The 23,444-nt window shown below is 51.9% G+C and overlaps 1 protein-coding gene and 1 long non-coding RNA gene across 5 annotated transcripts in view; one reads left to right on the plus strand and one right to left on the minus strand.

The window, feature by feature from the left end:
- Nucleotides 1-19,932, minus strand: part of UNC93A (unc-93 homolog A) — a 40,854-nt gene extending 20,922 nt beyond the window's left edge. Inside the window, exons 1-2 of one of the 4 annotated variants that reach the window (XM_060617087.3) lie at nt 19,768-19,932; nt 4,381-4,518 (exon numbers count right to left, since the gene is read on the minus strand). In XM_060617087.3, the coding sequence (XP_060473070.1) occupies nt 4,381-4,470 (90 nt within the window). In that variant the 5' untranslated portion in view covers nt 4,471-4,518; nt 19,768-19,932. Of the gene's footprint in view, nt 1-4,380; nt 4,897-11,507; nt 11,716-15,730; nt 15,961-19,767 lie in introns of those variants that run through there. The other 3 variants (XM_060617086.3, XM_060617084.3, XM_081795787.1) reach the window with 3 other exon arrangements.
- A 1,012-nt stretch (nt 19,933-20,944) lies between these two features.
- On the plus strand, nt 20,945-23,036 carry LOC132667855 (uncharacterized). Its single transcript, XR_009605411.3, has 2 exons — nt 20,945-21,171; nt 21,259-23,036. It is a non-coding gene; the product is annotated as an uncharacterized LOC132667855 (long non-coding RNA).
- Nucleotides 23,037-23,444: the final 408 nt, after the last annotated feature.

Here is a 23,444-nt window from a genome sequence, read left to right on the forward strand (position 1 = left end):
TCTGATCTGCTGTTGGAATTTTGCCTGACCTCTGGCACACACCACATGCTGACCCACGATGTCACCCCAGCTGACAACGATACCTTCGAACTCAGGGAAATGTTCTGCTTTTTCCAAATCTCTCCCGATGCCTAGCCCAAAGCAGGTACTTAAACGGGTATTTGCGGATGAATTAAAACGGATGATAAACACGGCTAGTCCCAAGAGAATTCTGAAATCTGGTTGGAAGATGGAAATTGAGCACTCTGTTCTGCCATGGGGGCTAGCTGGAAATTTCCATTTATGACTCTGGCTGCTAGGAGTGCCGAGCGAGAGAGCTGGATGAGCCTGAGGCTTTGTTTCCTTCATACGTGCGCGTTAACTCCTCCTGTACGACTGGGCTCGCCTCCTTGGGTGTGAGTGAGAGGCGTGAGGCGTCTCTCTGCGTTGGGACTTCTTCCGCCCACAGCACTGCCGCGAGCCAGCGAAGTGCATAAGGCACTTGTAATCGGATTTGACTGCAAACCACCGAAAAGGAAGACGGATGCCAGAAGCCAAAGTGGGATTTTAAAAGCAAATTTCTTTTCTACGTGAATGGCCACGTTCAAACACCTGTGTTTGCATGTGTTAGGAGGAGAGCCAGGCGGCAAATACACGTGTGAAGATAAGTATGTGTGCATGTTGAGCTCGAATTGTGCAAGATCTGCCTGCATAAACAATTGGGACATTCACTCAGCTCATGCAACAAATAGAGTCTTAAACGCTTACCCGCAGAGGCTGTATGCACCTGCTCTAGTGGAAAAAAAGGAAATTTCAGCAGCCGCTGCCCTCCAGGAGTGCACAGTGGACAGGAGCCAAGAGGAATCATTAACGCAGCAAACAGTCTATTGCAGTGGGGAGTGAGTCCTGCAAGGGAAACTCGGGCCAGCCCCGTGGGGTCAGGAAGACTTTCTAGAAGGAGTGAAGACCAAATGAGATCTGGAGGATGAGGGGGAACCTGGGGAAGGGTGGGAGGTGCCGAGGGCAGGAGATGTGGGGATGTGTTTCCACGGGCCTCATCCTGGGCGGAGAGGCAGCACGGAACATTGCACGATGGCCAGAGCCGTCAAGCTCTTCTGGGAGATGATGCTGGGCAGCCTGCCAAGATAGGTCCCAGCTCAGTACTGGGGCGTAGGGTCGGATCTTTAAGCCCATAGAGAGCCTGAGAAGAGAGTTCAGCTGGAGATTAGCACACACCGATGACTCTCATTCACAGAACTATCCATAGTTTGCCCCCTGCGTGTCTGGCCCGTCTTGGTCAGGGGGACTCGGTCATGGAGCGGTGGCTGTGGTCCTGGCATCATGCGATCACAGGCGTCTGCCTCAGCACCTGTGAGCACCCCACCCAGACTTTAGCTCCAGGGAGCAAGGAAGGGAAAGAGGTGACATCCGAGTGGAGATGTGAAGGACTAGCAGATCAGTAGCCATAGGGGTGTGAAGGCTGCAGCTGCTGCAGGGGGAAGGCTGTGTAGACGCGTGCCTGGGTCCCGGGGTGAGTCCAGATCAAGGCTGGGACCCTGGGGATTGGGAATGAAGCCCGCCAGTTGAAAGCCAAAGGAAATGACAGGGACAGACACGTGCTTTCAGCATCGCGGGGATGCAGTCATGCCTCAGGTCACTTCTGTCCATGTCATTGAATTCTTTTGCTTAAGCCAGTCCTGACCAATGGAGACAGTTATCCCAGTTAAACCATGTTTACATATTCTGGACCAGCAAAGGAGGAGATAAGGCGGTTCGGGCTGGGACAGAGGGTGGGGGAAGTGGGTGGCGGGATGGTGCACAGAGCTGGAGGTCTGGTCCTCTGACGTCTTCCAAGGAAGAGGGCACCTCAGCAATGATCGTGGGTGCTTCTACTCCCAAGACCCCAGGCAGACTGGGGTGGGCCTGGGTGTGTGGGGGGTGGGGGCCACCTGCTCTCTCTGGGTTGTGGCCCCTGTGTTAAGTACACTTCCAAACACAAGCAACTGGGCCTCTGGGTGGCTCAGCCAGTCGAGTGTCCAACTCGTGATCTCGGCTCAGGTCATGATCTCATGATTCACGGGACTGAGTCCACATCTAGCTCTGTGCTGATAGCACAGAGCCTGCTTGGGATTCTCTCTCTCTCCCTCTCGCTCCGCCCCTTCCCTGCTCCCTCTCTCTCTCTCTCTCTTTCCTTCTCTCTCTTAAAATAAAATAAAGAGTAGATATTTGCAAATGACGTATCGGATAAAGGGTTAATATGCAAAAATCTATAAAGAACGAGTCAAACTCAACATCCAGAAAACAAATAATCCAGTGAAGAAATGGGCAGAAGACGTGAAAAGACACGTCTCCAAAGAAGACATCCAGTTGGCCAAGCGACACATGAAAAGATGCTCAACATCACTCATCGTCACGGAAATACAAATCAAAACCACGATGAGATACCACCTCACACCCATCAGAGTGGCTAAAATTAACAACTCAGGAAACAACAGATGCTGGCGAGGATGCGGAGAAACGGGAACCCTCTTGCACTGCTGGTGGGAATGCACACTGGTGTGGCCGCTCTGGAAATCAGTGTGGAGGTTCCTGAAAACATTAAAAATAGAACTACCCTACGACCCAGCAACTGCACTACTAGGTATTTATCCAAAAGATACAGGAGTGCTGACTCGAAGGGACACATGCACCCCAATGCTTATAGCAACGCTATCGACAATAGCCAAAGTATGGAAAGAGCTCAAATGTCCATCAAGTGATGAATGGATAAAGACAACATATACACAATGGAATATTACTCGGTAATCAAAAAGGATGAAATCTTGCCGTTTGCAACAACGTGGATGGAACTAGAGTGTGTTACACTGAGTAAAATAAGTCAGTCAGAGAAAGACAAATACCATATGATTTCACTCATATGTGGAATTTAAGAAACAAAACAGATGAACACAGGGGAAGGGAAGGAAAGACAAGATAAGAAAGAGAAGGAGGCAAACCATGAGAGACTCTTAAATACGGAGAACAAACTGAGGGTTGCTGGAGGGGAGGTGGGTGGGGCTGGGGGATGGGCATCGAAGAGGACACCTGCTGGGATGACACCTGCTGGGATGAGCACTGGGTGTTGTATGCAAGGGATGAATCGCTGGGTTCTACTCCCAAAACCAACCCTACACTGTGTATGTATGTTAACTAACTCGGATTTAAAACAAAAACGAAAACAGGTCTCCTATGTCAGAGCCAAAAAGTCATTATGGAGCAGAAGCTGGAAAAACAAGAGAAAGGAGCTAGTTACTGAGAGAAACAGACAACAGGAAATGAGGAAGAGAAGAGAGGAAAACCATCTGACAGGTTTCTACCTCTCATGAAACCTACACGTTCCTTCCAATAAACTTTAAAAAGGAAACAACAACAACAACAACAACAACAAAAAGTAACTACCAGGGGAAGATACAGCCCATCTACCTTTAGGCAAATGTGATTCTTGTTACAGCCTTGTAGAGGCTTGAGGAGGAGAGAGTGCCATGGGGGTTGGGGTCAAAGTTATGGAGACAACTTTGTCCGAGTTCACTGTTTTGCTTAAAGAAGCTTGGAATCCAGGGCGCCCGGGTGGCTCAGTAGGTTAAGTGTCCGACTTCGGCTCAGGTCATGATCTTGCGGTTTGTGGGCTCACTCCCCGTGTCAGGCTGACAGGGGCTGGAGTCTGCTTTGGATTCTGTGTCTCCCTCTCTCTCTGCCCTTCCACTGCTCATGCTCATGCTCTGTCTCTCTCAAAAATAAATAAACATTAAAAAAATTAAAAAAAAGAAGCTTGGAATCTCTATGGTCTAGCAAAATATGATAAATTCATGTTACTACCCCAACCACAAAGCCAAAGGCATGAAGGCACAGAATCCGCAATGAGTCATCCTGTGACTCTCCCTCTTTTTTTTTTTTTTTTTTTTGAGTGTTTTACTTATGTTTGAGAGAACGAGAACGAGCAGGGGAGGGGTAGAGAGAGAGGACAGAGGATCTGAAGCGGGGTCTGAGCTGTCAGCACGGAGCCCGATGCGGGGCTCGAACTCACGAACCGTGAGATCATGACCTGAACTGACGTTGGTTGCTCAACCGACTAAGCCACCCCGCCGCTCCCGTGTGCCTCTCTCTTTTTAACTGTGTCAAAGGCAAATCACATCACGAGCCCAAGACCCACAGTCCTTGTCCAAGGGTCAAACACACACTCACTGCTGTGCAATCCTGTTGGAGAGGGTGGGGCTGCACATTTGTAAGCACATAAAAACCACTGTTGGAGAGGATTTGGGAGTGAATCGGTTAACAAGAAATCCTACATTCCTTGTCTTCTGTGACCCTGCGGATTCTTAGAGGCCAAGAGATGGACGTTTGTTCAGAAGTGTCCTCACTTACCTGCAGACTCTGCAGACCTCCGTAGGCCGTAAAGAGAAGCAGAAATCCAAATGAAACCACAAGAACATTCTTCAGGCTGCTTTCCATCATGCTGATTAAAGACGTCAACCATCAGTGGACACGTAGGTTCGTAGTTCCCTAAAAGAAACCACGGGAAAAGCGGTCTGTACCAAGAAGTCACATTCTCTCTCTCGTCGGAGTTAGAGGCACCTAGGCCATTAAGGCTGCTGGGAGTTCATGAGCTTGGTTATCACCGACACCGTGAAACACTAGGGGTGCTGCTATGTATTCACCTTTTCTGCAATCCACAGTAACTACAATCCACAGTAACGGGGCAAAAGATCGGACTTCTATCAGCTTGTACTTGAACTTTCCCCCTATGAACTTCTAGCAGATATAGTCCTTAAAGTAATGATTTTCACGTTATATATATTATATAACGTAATATATGTATAATATGATTACATTATATATAGATATATGTATATAATGGTACCTTTCACATTGAAAGAAATTGTCAATGGTGCAGAATATGGATGTACTTGTCTTTTTAAAAAATTTTTTTAATATTTGTTTATTTTTGAGACAGACAGAGCATGAACAGGGGAGGGTCAGAGAGAGAGAGACACAATCCGAAGCAGGTTCCAGGCTCTGAGCTGTCAGCATAGAGCCCGACGCGGGGCTCGAACTCACGGACCGTGAGATCATGACCTGAGCCGAAGTCGGACGCCCAACCGACTGAGCCACTGAGGCGCCCCTGGATGTACTTGTCTTAAAGAACAGAGTATAAATGTGAGTTTCAAGATACATAGCTCAACTTCTGAAAAATAGTTAACATGATTGTAAGATCCAAGGGCCAAAGTATTAAAAAAATTTTTTTTAATGTTTATTTATTTTTGAAAGAGAGAGAGAGAGTGAGCAGGGGGAGGGGCAGAGAGAGGGAGACACAGAATCCAAAGCAGGCTCCAGACTCTGAGCTGTCAGCACAGAGCCTGACATGGGTCTTGAACACACAGACTGTGAGATCATGACCTGAGTCAAAGTCAGACGCTTAACCAACTGAGCCACCCAGGTGCCCCAATTCTATTTTTAATTTTTGAGGAACCTCCATACTGTTTTTCAGAGCAGCTACACCAGTCTGCATTCCCACCAACGCATGAGGGTTCCCCTTTCTCTGAATCCTCACCAACCCTTGTTTCCAGTGTTGTTAATTTTAACTATCCTAACGGGTGTCAGGTGATATCTCATTGCGGTTTTGATTCACATCTTCTAATGATTCAAGACGTGTGTATTTATTCACGTACCTGTTGTCTTTTTGTATATCTTCTTTGGAGAAGTGGCTATCAGGTCCTTTGCCCATTGTTTAATTGGGTCGTTTATTTGTCTTTTGTCCTTTCTTGCTATTGAGTTTTGTGCATTCTTTATATATTTTGGATGTTAGCCCCTTATCAGATACATGGGTTGCAAATACTTTTCCCATTCCATAGGTCGTCTTTTCACTTTGTTGGTGGTTTCTTCAGCTGAGCGGAAGCTTTTTGTTTGATGAAGTCCCACTTGTTTAGTTTTCGTTTTGTTGCCTGTGCTGTAGGTGTCCCATCTAGACATTACCACCTAGAGTCATGTCGAGGAGATTTATTGCTAAGTTGTCTTCTAGGTGTTTCATGACAGCAGGTCTTATATTTAAGTCTTTAACCATGTTGAGTTAATTCTGGGTGGAGTAAGATATGGGCCCAGTTTCATTCTTTTCCATGTGAATATCCAATTATTCCAGCACCATTTATTGAGAAGACTGTCTTCTTTCCTCTGTTGAGTATTCTTGGCTCCCTTGTCAAACATTGGTTAAATGTACAATGCTTGGGTTTATTTCTGGGCTTCCATTTCTGTTCCATTGGTGTATTCACCTGTTTTTATGCCAGTACCTTACTCTTTTGATGACTAGTGCTTTATAGTACAGCTTCCAGTCAGGGAGTGATGTTTTCTGCATTGTTCTTAGGATTTATTTGGCTATTTGGGGTCTTTTGTGGTTCCATATAAATTTTAGGAGGTTTTTTCCACCTCTGTAAAAAATGCCATTGGAATCTTCATAGGGATTGCCTTAAATCTATAGAAGGCTTATGGTAGTATTAGCATTTTAACAATATTAATTCTTCTAATCCATGAACATGGGATACTTTTCCATTTATTTGTGTCTTCTTTAATGTCTTTCATCAATGTCTTATAGTTTTCAGAGTACAGATCTTTCGCCTCCTTAAATTTATTCTTAAGTATTTTGTTTTTTATGCTATCCCACTTACAAGTGGGATAAATTTCAATTATTTCCTTTTGTGAACATTTGTTCTTGGTGTATAGAAACACTACTGATTTTCATATGCTGATTTTGTATCCTGCAACTTTACTGAATTCATTGATTAGATCTAACTGTTTTTTGGTTGAATCTTTAGGATTTTCTCTATATAAAATAATATCATTTGCAAATAGAGACAATTTTACTTCTTCCCTTTTAATTATGATCCCCTTTATTTCTTTTTCTTGCCTGATTGCTCTAGCTAGGACTTCTATATTATGTTGAATAGAAGTGGTGAGAGCGGGCACTGTTGTCTTCTTGATCTTAGAGGAAAAGTTTTCAAACTTTCACCATTGAGCATGATGTTAGCTATGGGCTTGTTATATATGGTCTTTATGATGTTAAGATATGTTCTTTCTATACCTAGTTTGTTAAGAGTTTTTATTGAGAAAAAAATGTTGAATTTTGCCAAATGCTTTTTCTGCCTCTATTAAAATGATTATATGATTCTTTTTTTTAATTTTTTTAATGTTTTTTTAAAATTTATTTTTGAAGGAGAGAGAGAGACAGAGCACGAGTGGGGGGAGGGGCAGAGAGAGGGAGACATAGAATTTGAAGCAGGCTCCAGGCTCTGAGCTGTCAGCACAGAGCCCGACGCGGGGCTTGAACTCACAAACTGCGAAATCATGACCTGAGCCGAAGTCGGACGCTCAACCTACCGAGCCACCAAGGTGCCCCAAAATGATATGATTCTTTTCTTTCATTCTATTAATGTGATGTATCACAATGATTGATTTTTATATGTCGAATTATCCTCACATTTCAAAAGGTAAATCCCTTTTGATGATGGTGGACAGTCCTTTTAGTGTGCTGCTGAATTTGGCTTGTTAGTATTTTATTGAGAATTTTGCATCAATATTCATCAGGGATATTGACCTGTAGGCCTTTTGTTTGTTTCTTTGTTTTTCTGGTAGCATCCTTTTTGGATTTGGTATCAGGATAATGCTGACGTCATAAAATGAGTTTAGGAACATCTCCCCTCTTCAATTTTTTGGAAGAGCTTGAGAAGAATTAGTGTTAATTCTTCTTTAAATGTTTGGTAAAATTCACTGATAAAGCCGGTGGTCCTGGGCTTTTCTTCATTGGGAGATTTTTTATTACTTTGTCAATCTCCTTCCTAGAAATTTGTCTATTCATATTTTTAATTTCTTCCTTATTTAGTCTTTGTAGTTATATGTTTCTAAAAATTTTTCCATTTTTTTCTAGGTTGTCCAGTTTGTTGGCATATAGTTTCTCCTCATAGCCTCTTATGGTCCTTTGAATCTATGTGGTATCCACTCTAAAGTTTCCTTTTTCATTTATAATTTAGTGGATTTGGGTCCTTTCTCTTTTGTTTTTGGTTAGGTAAGGATTTGTGAATTTTATCATCTCAAAGAACCAAGTCTTACTTTAGCCAATCTTTTCTATTGTTTTTCTTTCTTTATTTCATTTATTTCTGCTCTAATCTTTATTATTTCCTTTCTTCTTCTAACTTTGTGTTCACTTTTTCCTTAAGGCACAAAGTTCAGTTGTTTATTTGGGATATTTTTTCCGTCTTAATATAGGAATTTATTGCGATAAACTTCCCTCTTAGAACTGTTTTTCCTGCACCCCACAAGTTCTGATACATTATGTTTCCATTTTTGTTTTTCTCAAAAACCTTTTTTATTTCTCCTTTAATTTCTTTTTTGATCCATTAGTTGTTCAGGGGAGTGTTGTTTAATTTTCATGTGTTTATAAATTTTCCAGTTTTCCTTCTGTTATTGATTTCTGGGTTCATGACATTGTGGTCAGAGAAGATACTTGATATAATTTCAATCATTTAGAATTTGCTAAGACTTGTTTCATGGTCTAACATATAGTTTATTCTAAAAATGGCCCACGTGTACCTGAAATGAATGTGTATTACAATGCTCTGTACATGTCTATTAGGGCCATTTGGTCTACAGTGTTGTTCAAATCTGTTGTTTCCATATTGATTCTCTGCATGATCTCTCCACTGTTGAGAATGGGGTAGTAAAGTCCTTAACTATTATTGTATTCTTACTGATTTATTCTTTTACCTCTGCCAGCTTTTCCTGTATATATTTAGGGATCCAATGTTGAGTACAGAAATATTTACAATTGTTATATCTTTTTGATGTATTGACCCTTTTATCATCATTTAATAATCTTCTTTGTCTCTTTGTTACCGTTTTTAGTTTAAAGTCTGTTTCGTACAGCGTAGATATATCTACCCCTGCTTTGTTGTTGTTACCATTTGCTTGAAATGTCTTTTCCATTCCTTCACCCTCAGTCTGTGAGTGTCTTTAAGGCTAACATGAGCCCCTTCTAGACAGCATGTTGTTTGATCTTGGTTGTTTATCCATTCAGCTGTTCTATGTCTTTTAATTGGAGAATTCAATCCCTTTATGTTTAAAATAATTATTGATAGGTAAGGACTTACTATTGCCATTTTGTTGTTTCCTGTTTTTCCGTTTTTATTTTTATTTTTATTTATTTATTTTTTTGTCTTTGCTGACAATTTAATTACAATTTGTCTCAGTGTAGCCCTAATTGGGCTCAACCTATTTGGACCTCATGGATCTGGATGTCCATTTCTCTCCCCAGGTTTGGGGAGTTCTCGGTCATTGTTACTTTCAATATACTTTCTGTTCCTTTCTCCTTCTCTTCTCCTTCTGGAATTTCCATAATGTGAGTATTGTTTCTTTTTATCGTGTCGTATAATTCCCATAGGCTTTCTTCACTCTTTTTCATTCTTTTGTCTCTTTGCTCCTCTGACTGAATAATTTCCATTGTCCTGTCCTCCAGGTCACTGATTCTTTATTCTGCGTGGCTGAGTCTACTCTTAAAAACTTCTCTTCTGTTGAATTCTTCAGCTCAGTTATTGAATTTTTCGACTCCAGGATTTCATTTGTTTGCTTCGATGGTCGCTATCCCTTGTTGAACTTCTTATTTTGTTCGTGCATTGTTTTCCTAATTTTGTTTAGTTGTCTGTCTGTGTTCTTGCACTTCACTAAACTTCCGTAACAGGATTATTCTGAATTGTCTGTCTGATGGTTCATAGATCTCCATTTCTTTAGAGTCAGTGATTGGAGCTTTATTGGTTTCCTTTGGTTGTGTGGTACTTACCTGATTTTTCATGATCCTTGATTCACTGCAGTGGTATCTGTGCATTTGAGTAGCTGAGCTCTTCTAGATGTTCCAGATTTGCTTTGGCAGGGAGAGTTCTTCACCAGTCAGTTCAGTTTGAGTTTCTGGGTGTGTCTGCTGGTAACGTCCTTGGGCAGATGGGCCCTACTATTACGGTCTATTTTTGGCAAGGCAGCTTTTCCAGCTCTGTGGTTGGGAATTGGGGTTGTGCTACTGGCTGAGAACTGTTGAATAGGATTGCTGGTTTGTTTCCCTACCCAAGTGAGGCTGTAGGATGGGCTCCATGTCTGGCTGGACTCTCTGGTCAGATTTACCAGCTGGCCAGGGCTGGGTAATATTCAGTACTAGCCGGGGCTGTGAATTAGCCTCCCGGCCTTGGCAGGGCTGCAGGACCAGGACCTGTACAGCTCATGGTCTGGGGACCTGAATCAGGCCAGAATTCTCTGGTCAGGTGAGGCCACCGATTAGCTCTGCAGAGGGGGGAGGTCACAGGCTGGACTCTCGGTTCAAGTGCCGCTGTATGTAGGACTATTGAGTGGGCTACTCAGCTTCTCACGTGCTTTGGTTAGGTTCCCTGGCCTGACAGGCTGAAAGCTGTCTTCAGTGATGAGCGGGGCTGTGAATTAGATGGGCAGGGATGCCCAGGAACAACAGGGGAAACAGTTCTAAAGCTGGTAGAGTTCTTTGTTTCTTAACTCAAGCCAACCCGTACCCCAAGCTCCCTGGAAGAACAGGGCCCCCAGCTTTGCTCTGCGAACTATCGCCTCTGTCTGCCCCTCTCTCTGCTCTAGCACTGCTGGGTCACATGGCTTCCAGGCGTTGTCACCAACCCTTCTGTCTATACGGGGCTGGAAGACACTCTGTGCCGCGGATGGGGCTGTGTCTCAGCCCCTGCGCCCGGACGGGAAGAGGAAAAGACATTCCAGGTTTCTCTCGGTTTCCCAAACAAGCTGTCTGGTTTGGAGGGGCTGGGACTCGGCTGTGCACTAATTTCCCTGCCGTGTGCCACACGGGAAGCCCCCACATTCAGTGCTGGCTTTTTCTGGGGGCCGTCAGCTCTGCCCGCCCGCCTCTGGGCTCCAGCAGCACTGGGTGCACGGCTTCCAGGACTGGTTGCCAGCCCTTCTGCTCAAACGGGGCTAGAAGGCAGCCTCCACGGTGAGCGGGGCTGTGACTCAGCACCTTGCCTGGGCACGGGCGAGCTGGGCTCCAGGGCTGGCAGGATCCTCGTCTGAGGGTCCGAATCAGGCAGGTCTGCACCCCATCCCGTTCCCCGGGCAGACCGCGCCCCTGGCTTCTGCAGTTTTGCTGTGGAACAAAACCTCTCACTGGTTTCCCTGCTTGGGCACCGCAAGCATGAACTTGGTCTGCCAAGATCCAAGTGCCGTCGCAAGCCCCGCCCCCCTCCTCCCTGACAGTCACATTCCCAGTGGTCGAGCCCTGCACATTCCCCTGCATTCCCCATGGTATGAAATCAGATTAGGGGCTCCCACAAAATGACTCACGTGCCGGGCAGCCTAGCTGTGAGCCCAGGTTCCCTCTTCCCACTGGAAGAACCAGAGGCTGGGGAGAGACCTGTCCGCGTGGCGCTGTGCTGGCCTGGGGGAGGGGCAGAGTGGCCAGCGTGTGGCCGTGTGGTCGTTTCTCTTACCCTGTTGCTGTGGGATGGCCTGGTCTCTGAGGTGCAGGCGGTGCCTGGGCCCCACTCCCCTGTTCCGGGATTCTCTCACTGGTGTTGTTCTTCAATAGTCGTGAGTGGCTCTCGGGAGAGGGAGCGAAGTCAGGGACAAGCTATGTTGCCATCCTAGTGACGACATCCAGAATATCTCCTAAGGGAGGTCCACTAGGACCGTGCCCAGGCCGTGCCTGTGATGAGGACAAGTTTAGAGGAGGCCCCAGCCTCAGAAGTGTGCGCTCCCTAATTTACACACTCCTGCAGGGACGAGCGTGGGAAATTCCAGAAACCCGAAAGCTGTCTTGACTTGTCAGCCAGTTTCAACATTATTAGCAAAACGCATAACTGGAACTGTGAACCCGGGCCCCGGGGTGAGCCTCAAATGGCTGACGTCTTCGGGTGTCAAAAATACCCATAACCACCTTTTTCTTTAAAATTAACAGGGGCACCCGGGGGGCTCAGTCGGATGAGCGTCCGACTTCGGCTCAGGTCATGATCTTGCCGTTCATGAGTTCGAGCCCCGCGTCGGGCTCTGTGCCGACAGCTCGGAGCCTGGAGCCTGCCGCGGATTCTGTGTCTCCCTCTCTCTCAAAAATAAATAAACATTAAAAAAAAATAAAATTAACATCAGCACCTTATCACTTGGAGGAGAAAAAGATGGTTTTGTAGATCTGCTTGAAACCTCAGGATCGCTCACTGGATATTAAGGTGAAAGACTCAGTGCCTGGCACACGGCTGAGACAAAGAATGTTCTAGAGACTCATGGGGTCTGACAGGCAGGAGATTTTCCCAGCCACTAGGTGCCACTGTTGGGCTAACGCTGAGCTCCCCTAATGCTCCCAGGGGGCGTCCTAGAAGGTCACACTTGAAATAGCAAACTTCCAGCTAAGAAGCTAAAGACAGCCTTAATTCTCGGAAGTCTAATCACGGATCGGCTCTTTTAAAGAAATTACTTCTGGAAGCAAATTAATATCAATTTTCTTGGCATTTAAACCTGATACCTTTGTTGATAAAAGCAGCACCATACAAATTCAAATTTGTCGTCATCATTACTTACACTTTCATCTAATAAAGATGAAAAATGTGTATGTAAGGACAGGAGCAAATTATTGCTTGAAGTTCGGAATTCTTATACTTCGGAAACAAATGTATTTGGTGGCTCCTTTTTTTTTTTTCCTGGAAGAGCAATTTATACTCTCTGATCTCTGGCTCCAGAAAGCATTCTCTTCATCTCCTAGCCAGGGTTTCAAAGCATCTGAAGCCTCGAAGGGGCAGGCTGGCCGGTGGGTGAGGTGGGTGCCTGTGAGGAGCACGCTGGTCGGCGGTCCTCTGGAGCGGGCTGGGGTCCTCCTGGGTCCTGTCCTCCCTCAGCCGAGGCCCCTCCTGCTCCTCATCGCTTATCAGAGAGCGGAGACCCTGCTCAGGACAAAGTCAGCAGAAGCAGGGCCCGGAGAAGGACCTGAAATATCCCTAACTGTGTTCATGCTCACGGTGTTCCCTCGGAGCCATGCTGCGATTCTGGGTCCTCCCCGCCCCTGGGGTCCCTCGCGCTCATTCCTCCTGAGCCTCAGAGGCCTGACCACGCAGCCCGCATCTTCCACAGGAATCCGCAGAGCCCCCGAGCCGCGGCTTCTGGAAAGGCTAAGCAGCGTCATCTTGTCCCAGAGAGAAAGGCTGGCGGGTCACGCTTAATGCTCGTGTGTGCGCCCGCCAGCGTCGCAACGCGGAACGAACCTGAGAGGGGAAACGCCCCACGCCATCCTCTTGTATCTGGACATATATTTTTAAAGATTGTGTTTAATGTTTCGTTTTAATTGAAGGAGAGAGAGACAGAGAGACAGAGTGCGAGCGGGGGAGGGACAGAGAGAGAGGGAGACACAGAATCCGAAGCAGGCTCCGGGCTCCGAGCTGTCAGCACAGAGCCCGACGCGGGGCTCGAACCCATGAACCGTGAGATCGTGACCCGAGCTGAAGTCGGACGCCAAACCGACTGAGACCCCAGGCGCCCCACACTCTGGTATTTGGGAGGGGAAGGGAGGCGCCAGGTTTAGCCCACACGCGTGCCAGCACATGCACCCACGCCCCTTTTGCTTTTCACGTGCACGCTCCCTTTCCCTCCGATGGGCCTTCTGCTGCCCGAGCTCCAGCACCAACTTCTGCAGTCGTTCAAGCTACTTGCCGGGCCTGCCCTGGGTCGGATACGCGCGTAGCACCCAGAATCGTATCTGGACACTAACGGAACACAAGGGCTTTGTTTGCAACGAAGCAAACAGAGAAATCAAACAAGTTCAGGTGGGGGTACAGACCGTCCCCCAGTAGAGCAGGTCATATGAAGGATCGTATGCGGAGGGCGATCACACTCAGCCCCCACCCCCATCTCCATGAGGGTGACAGAGCGGCTGCCCGGCTCCAACAATGCCCACCCAGAGGGGTCTTCCCCCACAGAGAGTTCCAGCCCCACGTCTTGTGAGCCCAGCAGAGCCCGAGACCTTCTGCTTGAACAGGGTCCTGGGGAGCCCTGTGAGTAGCTAAGAAAGCTGGGACAGTCAAGGGCCAAATACACCTTCACCCGTGATCCCCGGGCGAGCGGCAGAGTGGTGGTCATGTTGGAATGTTCTGGGTAGTTTTCAATCCATTATTTTGTCTGCACAGGCAAAGCTTCGGGGATGTAAAACTACTTTGGTAAATCTCCAAGGATAATTTTGTGCCTTTGATCCCACAACACACAAACGTCCATAAAGTTTGAATTATGTCCCCAAAGTCAGCAACATCACACGTGTGGATTTTACCTAGTTCTGTGCCTCCTTCGCTCCCGTCATTACCGTGGCACACGGCGTCCTGAATCGTGGAGAACGCTGGATGTTTTCCTGGTTTGCCTTTGGTCGCAAGGAGCTCAAACGACTCTATTCAGTAGTACCTCGGGAAACCCTTGCGTAAGACCTGTTTTCACTTGGCAAGTCGCAGGACCTGTTTGCAAATTGCAGATCATCCAGCGGCTGCTTATCTGGGAACTGCTCGGCTCTCTGGGAAAGATTTGCCGGCAAGGTGTGGAAAGGCAGACGGGATGAGAGCGTGGTGTGGCCGAGAACATTTTATAAACCCTTCTACTGAACATTTTTGTTTGGTTTTTGAACAAAAGTAGCACGAGCCTGTTTTAATGGAAAAAGTCATCTCCATGGGGCCCAGAAGCAAAACAAATGAGCGGATAAAGAAGAAAGAGACGAATCAAAACACAGACTCTTGAGCACAGAGGACACCCTGGTCACCGGAGGGGAGGGGTGGGGGAAGGGATCAGTGGTTTGGTGTGCGATGTGGCGATGAGGACTGTGTGGGGTGTGGATGTCGAATCACTCTCTTGTACACCTGGATCTAATATAACACGGTGTGTTGACTATATTTCGATGAAAAATGAAGACATTTCATAAGAAAAAAGAAAACTCTCGGACACGTGCATATGCGGACGTGAGTACCAATATACACACAGGTGCACGCGTTGCACACCCGCGTACGATGAGCCTACAAGCAGATTCAGGCCAAACCCTTCTCTGCACAGCACAAGTGTGGGCGTAGGGGGCGAACGTGCCCTCTGTCCCATGCACCTGTATACCGTTCCCCCATTTTTAGGAAAACCATTTAATTTGAAAAAGCATAAAGATTTTTACTTCGTTATTACTTTTTTTAGAGAAAGGGAACGAGGGTGTGCGAGCGGAGCGAGGTGGGGGGGGGGGGGCAGAGAGCGACTCTCAAGCAGGCTCCGCGCCCAGCACAGAGCCTGACGCGGGGCTCGACCCCACGAACCGTGGGATCATAACCTGAGCTGAAATCGAGAGTCAGGCGTTGGGCTGACTGAGCCACCCAGGCCCCCCGAGAGTAAACATTTTTAAAGGAAACTATATTTATAGAAAGGGTTTTGGGACAAAGAACTCTGAACATTAAACTGAAACTCAGAATTATTTCTAGGCCTCTGACTTCATCAGTACCCTCTCTGAGGCGTTCTCCCGCCTCCCCGGCCCCCGAAGCCAATGCAAACAGGCGTCCAAGTAGCTGCCGCCAGAAACCCCTAGCCCTGCTCACAGCTTCCTGTGCTTCCAGACGGAGCCTCACTGCCACCCCCCGCCCCTGCACGAGGCGCGGGCGTCCCTCGGAAGCGTGGCGGAACCCCACTGCCACCCTGCTGCCCGTGACCGCTTCGTCCCCACCTGCTTCCACACGGGGTCAGCAGCTCCTCGAGGCCCGGCCTGTCTGGGACGAGCCGGAGAGAAGCAGGACGTGCGCTTGAGCCCCTGGAGGCGGCCTGGCCGACAGCTGTGCACACGGCTCCCTGCGGACATTCCCTCCAGGGCCGCGGGGACACGTGCGGTGCTGCGGCCTGAGACCCCTGGTTAGGCCCGCTCGCCGTGGTGGCCACACGCTGGACGCTGCCCTCTGCCCCCGAGGATCAGCTGTCCCCCGCCTCCCCCGCCCCGTCTGGGAGGCAGCCACGCACCTGCTGCTGCCACTCAGTCAGGAAGCTCTCCCCGCGCCTCCACGACTGTGGCGGGGCCGTGGGACCAGAGGCCGTGACACGGTGGGGAGGCACAGAGAAATCAGGCTGATGACGTGTCCGGGAACCGGGGGATCGTGACTCACAGGTGAGCAAGGGCTCTGCGCTCACAGCGCACGGCCTGAGGGGCAACTCGGCCCTTGGGGGCCAGGGTCCCGCCACCCCGTGTGCCGTGTTCCCAAGGCAGGGCGCCCAGCTGGTGTGAACCTGGAGCCTTCCACACAGATGTCTCCCTGAGGGTCCTTCAGCAGCCGGGAGTCAGCAGCGCACCTGCTGTGTCGGCCGACCTCCCGAACCCCACGCGGGCCTGCCCCTCACCTCGCGACCGGATTTCCTCGGGAAAACGGGCTGTGCGTGGGTCCTGCGAGCCAAGTTGCGTCTTTCCAAGTCATCGCTGATAGTCTGTGTTTTCACACGGCCCCTGCTGTAGGAGTTTTCCCAGCTGAAGGCAGCTGAGAAAAGGCGGACACAGAGAAACCCGCTGCCCTCCCCCGACCAGGAAGGGCAAGGTGATTCTTAACCACGAGAGGAGCCTAGACTCAGCGCAGAGTTGGCACCGGAGGACCCGGATCGCAGACCCCGTGTAGACAGCCCCATCTTCCCTCCTCTCCCCGTGTATTCACCAGCGTGGAACCCCCAGGCCCCTTCCTTCTCTTGTCCCTTGTCTACAAACGCACTGTTCCTCGGCAGAGATGTCGCTGAAGCCAGGTTCCAACCACCCCCGTGTTACTGGTCCCGAGCCCCCCCACGTGCTTGCTGGGCTTCTGTGGTTTCTCTCCTGCTCATCTGTCTTCCTCAGCAACGACCGTACGACGGCAGAGAGCCTGTGATGCCGGGGGGCAGGCAGTGGCCACCAGGTGTCAGGAAAGTCCACGTCTGGGGCACCACTTGCCAGATACGGCTCTGCGTTTTGGGGGCAGCGTTGAGAATCATCTGGAAAATGGAAGATCAGACTGTCATAAACAGATGGACAGACAGAAAGTCCACGGAGCCCCACGTCCCTGAAGCAGCCAGCCGCCTCCGCAGTGACCGATCCTTCCAGATTCTTCCAGGGCCTGCGGCTGTCCCAGGGTCCGGGGAGGAGGCAGCATGACGGGCTGACCCGGCCTAACGGCGACCCCCCGAGACTGGGGGTTTAGCAGGACAACCACGTGACTGGGCACAACACAGATTCACAAGACCCAATGTTTACGGACGGTATTAGCCCCTGGAGAAGCTTCTCACGGGTCATGAGGGCTGCATTTCATGTATTTATTTTTTCATTTACATCTAAATTAGTTAGCATCTAGTGCAACAATGATTTCCGGAGTAGATTCCTTAGGGCCCCTTCCCCATTTAGCCCATCTCCCCTCCCACACCCCCTCCAGCAACCCTCTATTCTCTGTATTTGAGTCTTTTGTGTTTTGTCCCCCTCCCTGTTTTTATATTATTTTTGTTTCCCTCCCCTTATGTTCATCTGTTTTGTCTCTTAAAGCCCTCAAATGAGTGAAGTCATCTGATTTTTGTTTTCTCTGACTAATTTCACTTAGCATAATACGCTCCAGTTCCATCCACGTAGTTGCCAAAGGCAAGATTTCATTGTTTTTGATTGCTGAGTAGTAACTCCATTGTATGTATAGACCACACCTTCTTTATCCATTCACCCATCGAGGGACATTTGGGCTCTTTCCATCCTTTGGCTACTGTCGACAGCGCTGCTGAAAACATGGGGGTGCGTGTGGAGGGCTGCATTTTCTTACGTCCCTAGTGTGTGCACGCAGCCGTTCCACCACCGGTTTTGCTGGAGGAGAGGAAACAAAGCAGAGCAAGGCTGAGAAGGTGCCGGAAGGTGCCCACCCAGCTGCCGCTGAAGTCTGGGTTTCAACCTTCCCCTAGTGGATGCAGATCCGTGAGACAGCGGCGTTTGGGGACAAGAGGAACTGTCCCACCGAGGCCGTGCTACGGGAGGCGACAGGAAACGGCGCTCCCATGCCGACCTGTGCTCCATATGTGAGTGAGAGACAAGGGCCCCGGGGAACGGGTGGATAGGAGGAGCAGAAGGGCGTGAACTGGTCCTGTGGCCAGGCCGGGGATGGACACGAGGTCACTGCACACGAGGACAGGACCCTGGACCAGTGTGAACAAGGACACGAGGTCACTGCACCTGGAACCTTTCTCTGATGCCCAAAGGGTCAGCAGTGACGGGAATCCAGTCCTGGACCCCGGAACGCACAAACCACGGGGGGGTAAAGGAGACGACACACAGACACAGGTGCACACACAGACATGCACACATAGACACCCACACTGCATGCACACACATAGACACACGTAGATGCACACACAGACGCACACACCACATGCACGTGCATGCACCACATGCACGTGCATGCACACACACAGGCACACACATAGACGCACACACAGACACAGACACGCACAGACAAGCCATGTGATGACGGAGACCGGGACCAGGGAGACGGTGTGCGGACCGAGCACCGCCAAGGAGGGCAGCCCCACCAGAGGCCGAGAGAAAGGTCCGGAACAGACGGCTCCTCCAGGGCCTTTGCAGGAGCGCCGCCCAGCTGACCCTTGCTCAGATTTCAGCCTCCAGAGCTGGGAGACGATAGGCCACCCCGCTTGTTGGACTTGGCCGCTGGCCCCGGGAGGGTTTCCGAGCCACGCCTGGGCCGCCACGTGAGCGGAGGCTTGTCCCGCAGGAACGGAGGATGGCGGCCCCCGAGATGTGTCCCCACGCCGGCAGCATCGTGTCCCCTGGGAACCAAAGCTCGGGTGGGGCGCCCCGGGTGACTCGGGTGCGGGCCGAGTGTGGGAATGCGGGCGGGAAGGACGCCCGCACAGCGGAGCCGTGGGCAGGGTCCGCTTGTGGCGCCACGCTGACGCTTAAGCGTGAGGGCTGCGGATTCTCCCCCAGCGTGTTAGCACCTCCTGCGACGGACAGACGGTCTGCAGGCTGGCTGCAGGCTCAAGTGACAGTGCGCGCTGTGCGGGGACGGCCGCTCCCCCCCGCCCCCCCACCCCGTCTTCACCGCTGGCTCCGTCTCTCAAGCCCACCACCTCTCAGCTTCTTGATATCCTTGCCGACTCTTGAAGGGGTTCAGAACACGCCCTAACTATGCCCCTAACTCTGCCGACTGTTCCGCTCGAGGGAAGCAGCAGGTGCAGGGGGGCTCCCTGCCCTCCCTCGTCCTAGCTAAACACAAGAGGTGAGATTTCCTGGACCCTCCCCCACCAGGAAGAGGACATCCTGGTCCAGGAGGCGGCAATTGCCGACGGTAATCCCGACACGAAACGCACCTGGACGAACGGACCTGCTACAACGACCCATCCGCTGTCGCTGTCGCCCGCCTCCCCGGCGCCCTGCCCACCCCCCCCCCCCCCCCCCCCCCCCCCCCGGCCAGAGCGGGCCCCGCGTGAGCCCGCGGCTCCGCGTTCCTGCGCAGGACGGCGCGCGTGCCCTGGTGTGCACACGCCGGTGCCCGTGCGCTCCTTCACGGCTTCGTGTCCCTTTCTGCAGGTTCCCGTGCACGCAGACTGACTACACGCGCCCGCTTTTCCGCTGCTGGCTGCTCGCGTCTGCTCTCAGGCGGGAGTCTGGCCGCCGCGCCGGAGGGGACGGGAGCCGGTCTCCCCAGCTCAGCCAGCGCACCCTCCGGACACCAGGGGGGGTCCCCTTCGCAAGACCCAGCTTACGGAGGGAGATCCTCGCCTCAGCCCGTGCACGCCGTCTCATCGCATCCGGGGCGTTCGGAGTTCGTGTCTATTCGAGAGAAGGGGCGGATCCCAGCTGGCAGCGGGTGTGGACCCCACACCCAGGAGAGGAGGCGTTCGGGGCGAGGGTGACCACAACGATGTGACATACGGCACACAGCCAGTGCATAGTGAGGGAGTCGTGGGAGACGCACACGTGTGTGCATGATGCACACGCAGCGTGTGTGTGTGCGATGGAGACGTGCTATGCGTCTGTGACGTACGTGCGGTGCCCGTACGCGTGATGTATACGTGGTAATAAGCGTACGTGTGTGTGACGTGTACGTGGTATAAATGTGTGTGTGTGACGCCTACGTAGCGAAGAAGCGCGTGTGTGACGTTGTGCGTAAGCGCCCGTGTGACGTACATCCCACAGAAGCGTGCGTGTGACGTCCACGCAGCGTGTGCGATGTTCAGACGGTGTGGGCGCGAACCCGTGTGCATCTTCAGGGGTGCGCTCTGCATCTGAGCCTGGGCACTTGGCTGTGCCTGGTGGTTCTCCTTGGAAGGGCTTCCTCCGCTGGCCTGTCCCCGAGTCCCCCTCGCGTGCAGCGGGGCACCTGCCGGCACCCACCTCAGAGGGGGCTCCGGGCTTCCAGACGCTCTGACCCTGAGCGAGTGTCCGTACTTCCTCCGTCAGGCGGGGACCTGGTCTGGGGGGGGGGGGGTTACCGTGCGGCCACCCCACGAGAAGGGAGGAAGTCGTGCCGCCGTCGCAGGGACGAGCCTGGGGGCGTCGTGGCGGGTGGGAAAGCTCCGCACAGACGCACAGACGGACGGACACGCACGCTCCCCGCCTGTGGGATGGAAATGGGCTGACGGCCCCAGGCAGTGCAACGGTGCCTGCCCGCCCTGGGGCTGGGGTCCCGACTCCCAGGTGAAGGACGAGTAAGTTCTGGGGGCCGGTGGTGCGGCACGCCGAGTGCCGTTCACAGTATTGCGAACTTGAACGTGCCCGGAGACCACATCCTCAGTAAGTGTGTCAGATGGATGTGTTCGTCGCCTCGGTCGCGGGAGCCGTGGCCCAGGCACCCCTGGGTCAGAACGTCACGCCTTACGCGGACAGGTTTCGCTTGTCCATCGTTCCTGCATAAAGCCGGGCCGAAGTAAGTTAGTTTTTAAAACGCGGGGCCCCCGGGGCCGCGCTCTCTTCCCCCCGGGGGCCCGCGCTCAGCGTGTCCTGCCTGAATGCGAGCTCGGCGGGGCTGCGTCGTTACGAGCTGTTGCGGTGGGATTTCAGTCTGGCTCCCACTGGGGCACCTCGTCCCCCCCGGTAACGGTGGGACCCAGGCTCTTCCATCAGTTGGTGGAGGTTTGTCGGACAGACCCGCGTGTCCCGGGTGCGAGGTGAGATATTACCGCAAAGGACAGAGGGCAGGGCACGGCCACGGGCAGGTGCGACGATTTTCCTCTCACACACGTGACCCAACGCAGGGGTGGACGAGGCTCCGAGAAAGGCCGCTGAGGTCATGGGACAGGTGGAGAGGCCGCCCGAAGAGGAGGGAAGCAAACATTTATCAGGCGCCCAGGAGGCCAGACGTTGGCCAAGGAGCACCCGGAGGTTCATGTCCTGTGACCTTGGCTGGGACGCAGCAGGGAGTCGCTGCCCCTCCCCGTCGTGCGGAGGGGAAACGGAAGCCTTGGACAGGGCGCGACAGCCCGTGTTTGGAGCCGGACTCCCTCCCCCGACGCGTAGACTCTCCATTCTCAGTGCTTGTCCAAGAAAGTTCGGTTTTGCTTAGAAAAACCCAGTGTTTCCCATCAGTAAGTGACCTTCTGTCAGTCATGCTGGGGTCCCGTGGTGTCCCCTCCCTTGTGGTCATGCGGGAGTCCTCCCGTGCCTCTACCCTTCCACCCCCGCAGGCCATCCCCCCCCCCCCCATTCAGTCAGAGAACGAGGCAGGAGAAGGGTCCCCCCTCCCTTTCGGAAGGTTCCAGATAGACCCAGCCAGCAGGAGCACAGGCTCATCTGCCCACTTTCCGTCAGCCAGACGCAGTACCCTGGGCTGGCCTGCCAGGTGGGGAGTGGAGAATGAGGCCACCCACACGCGGCGATCGGGGTCACACGCCCAACCCCCTCAGCCTGACACCCCTACCCATGCTTTCTCTCAGGCTTAAGTTCCGAAGCCCAGGGTCCTCCCCAGTGGAGCAGCGAAAATTCGAGAAGGAGCATGAGAACGCCCATGGCCGAGGTCTACGAACCACTAACTCCAGGCAGGTGCCTGGGAGGACGGCTGGCGGCTTACCTCTCCTAGGGGTCAGGGACAGGGAGCCTCCCCCAGCAGGCCTGCCCCCCACCTCCCAGGTGGCGCGTGGAGCCCGGCAGAGGGGACAGCAATGGGGTCTCTCTCCCTCCTGGTCCTCCCTCCACATCTGATCTCCCGCAAATCAGGCAATTTCAAGAAGCGCAGTGGAAAAACCGCCAGGGCGGCAGGTGAGAGCCCGTTTTTCACTAACTCGGCCGGAAACCCCAAGTAGGAAAGCACAGAAACCGCGTGCTGTCCCTGAACAACGGACAGCTACTTGAAGGTGGCTTTCCAAACCAAACGAGGCCGTGTCCCGAGTGGCCCCCTTGGGTTTTGGAGCACAAACGGCCGGGGTTCCCGTTAGGCCTCGCGCACGATGGCTGGGGAGCCGTCAGCTCTGCAGGGACGGCCTTCGAAGCAGCCAGGTGCATATTGAAGATTCCAGTTCGTGTGTGGTTTCCTGGCTCATTGGGACAAAAAACAGGGATCTCTCTCCCCGGAGCCCCCACTAACTGTCCACCGATGTGCTGCACTGATGGGGAGTGAGGCGCCTCCGCCCCTCCTTGCTGTGTCCCCAGTCACCTGTGCAGAGGCAGGGAGGGCCTGGGCGGCTTCCAGACCGCGGGTCAGTGTGTGCACGAGGCTCCGATCCAACACGAGTCTCCCTAGAGCCGATTGGAGCTGCGTGAGGCATCAGAGGAGACAAGTAAACAAAAAATCCTCGAGGCCATAGGCCGAGCGCTGCCGTCCGAGCCTGCCCACCTCGGCAGCGTGGACCGGGAGAGGGCCGACCTTGAAGGTGCACATCGGCCCCTCCCTCTGCCCAAACGCCCACGGACAGAACAGGAGCCCTTTCCTCCTGCCTGAGAACCGCGCATTTGATCCCGCGCTTGGCTCAAAAGGAACCATTATTTCAGACTCAACAAGTCTGGGCCCAGCTTATTAACATGCCCTTTGTGTTGTGAATTCGGAATCCGGTGCCGTCCGTGAGGGATGGTTCGAGGGGGCCCCAGAAAATCGCCCACCTATCTCCCTGAATTTCCTGTCATGTTTTCTGAAATCTCGCCATTAGAAATAGGCTCTTGTTAGAGCTGTAAGGGGGCCTGACGGACGTGGCCTTGCCCTTGAGGGTAGGGGACCACGGCTTCACCTCCATGGGAACCACACGCTCTACCCCAACAGATATTTTGTGACCCTCCTTTACGGTCTTGAGATGGAGTCACAGATCGTGTGCTGCTGCGAAAAGCAATCTGATGCCTTCCTTTCGTAGGAAGGAGGAGCGGAAGGAAAGTCAATGTGGTGGCTCATGGTTTGTGTCAACCTGGCCGTCCGTGGTGCCCCGAGTAGACACCATCCCGGCTGTGTCTGGGACGG

This window comes from Panthera onca, chromosome B2 (assembly GCF_046562875.1).
Source record: "Panthera onca isolate mPanOnc1 chromosome B2, mPanOnc1 haplotype 2, whole genome shotgun sequence".
Classification (NCBI taxonomy): Eukaryota; Metazoa; Chordata; class Mammalia; order Carnivora; family Felidae; genus Panthera; species Panthera onca.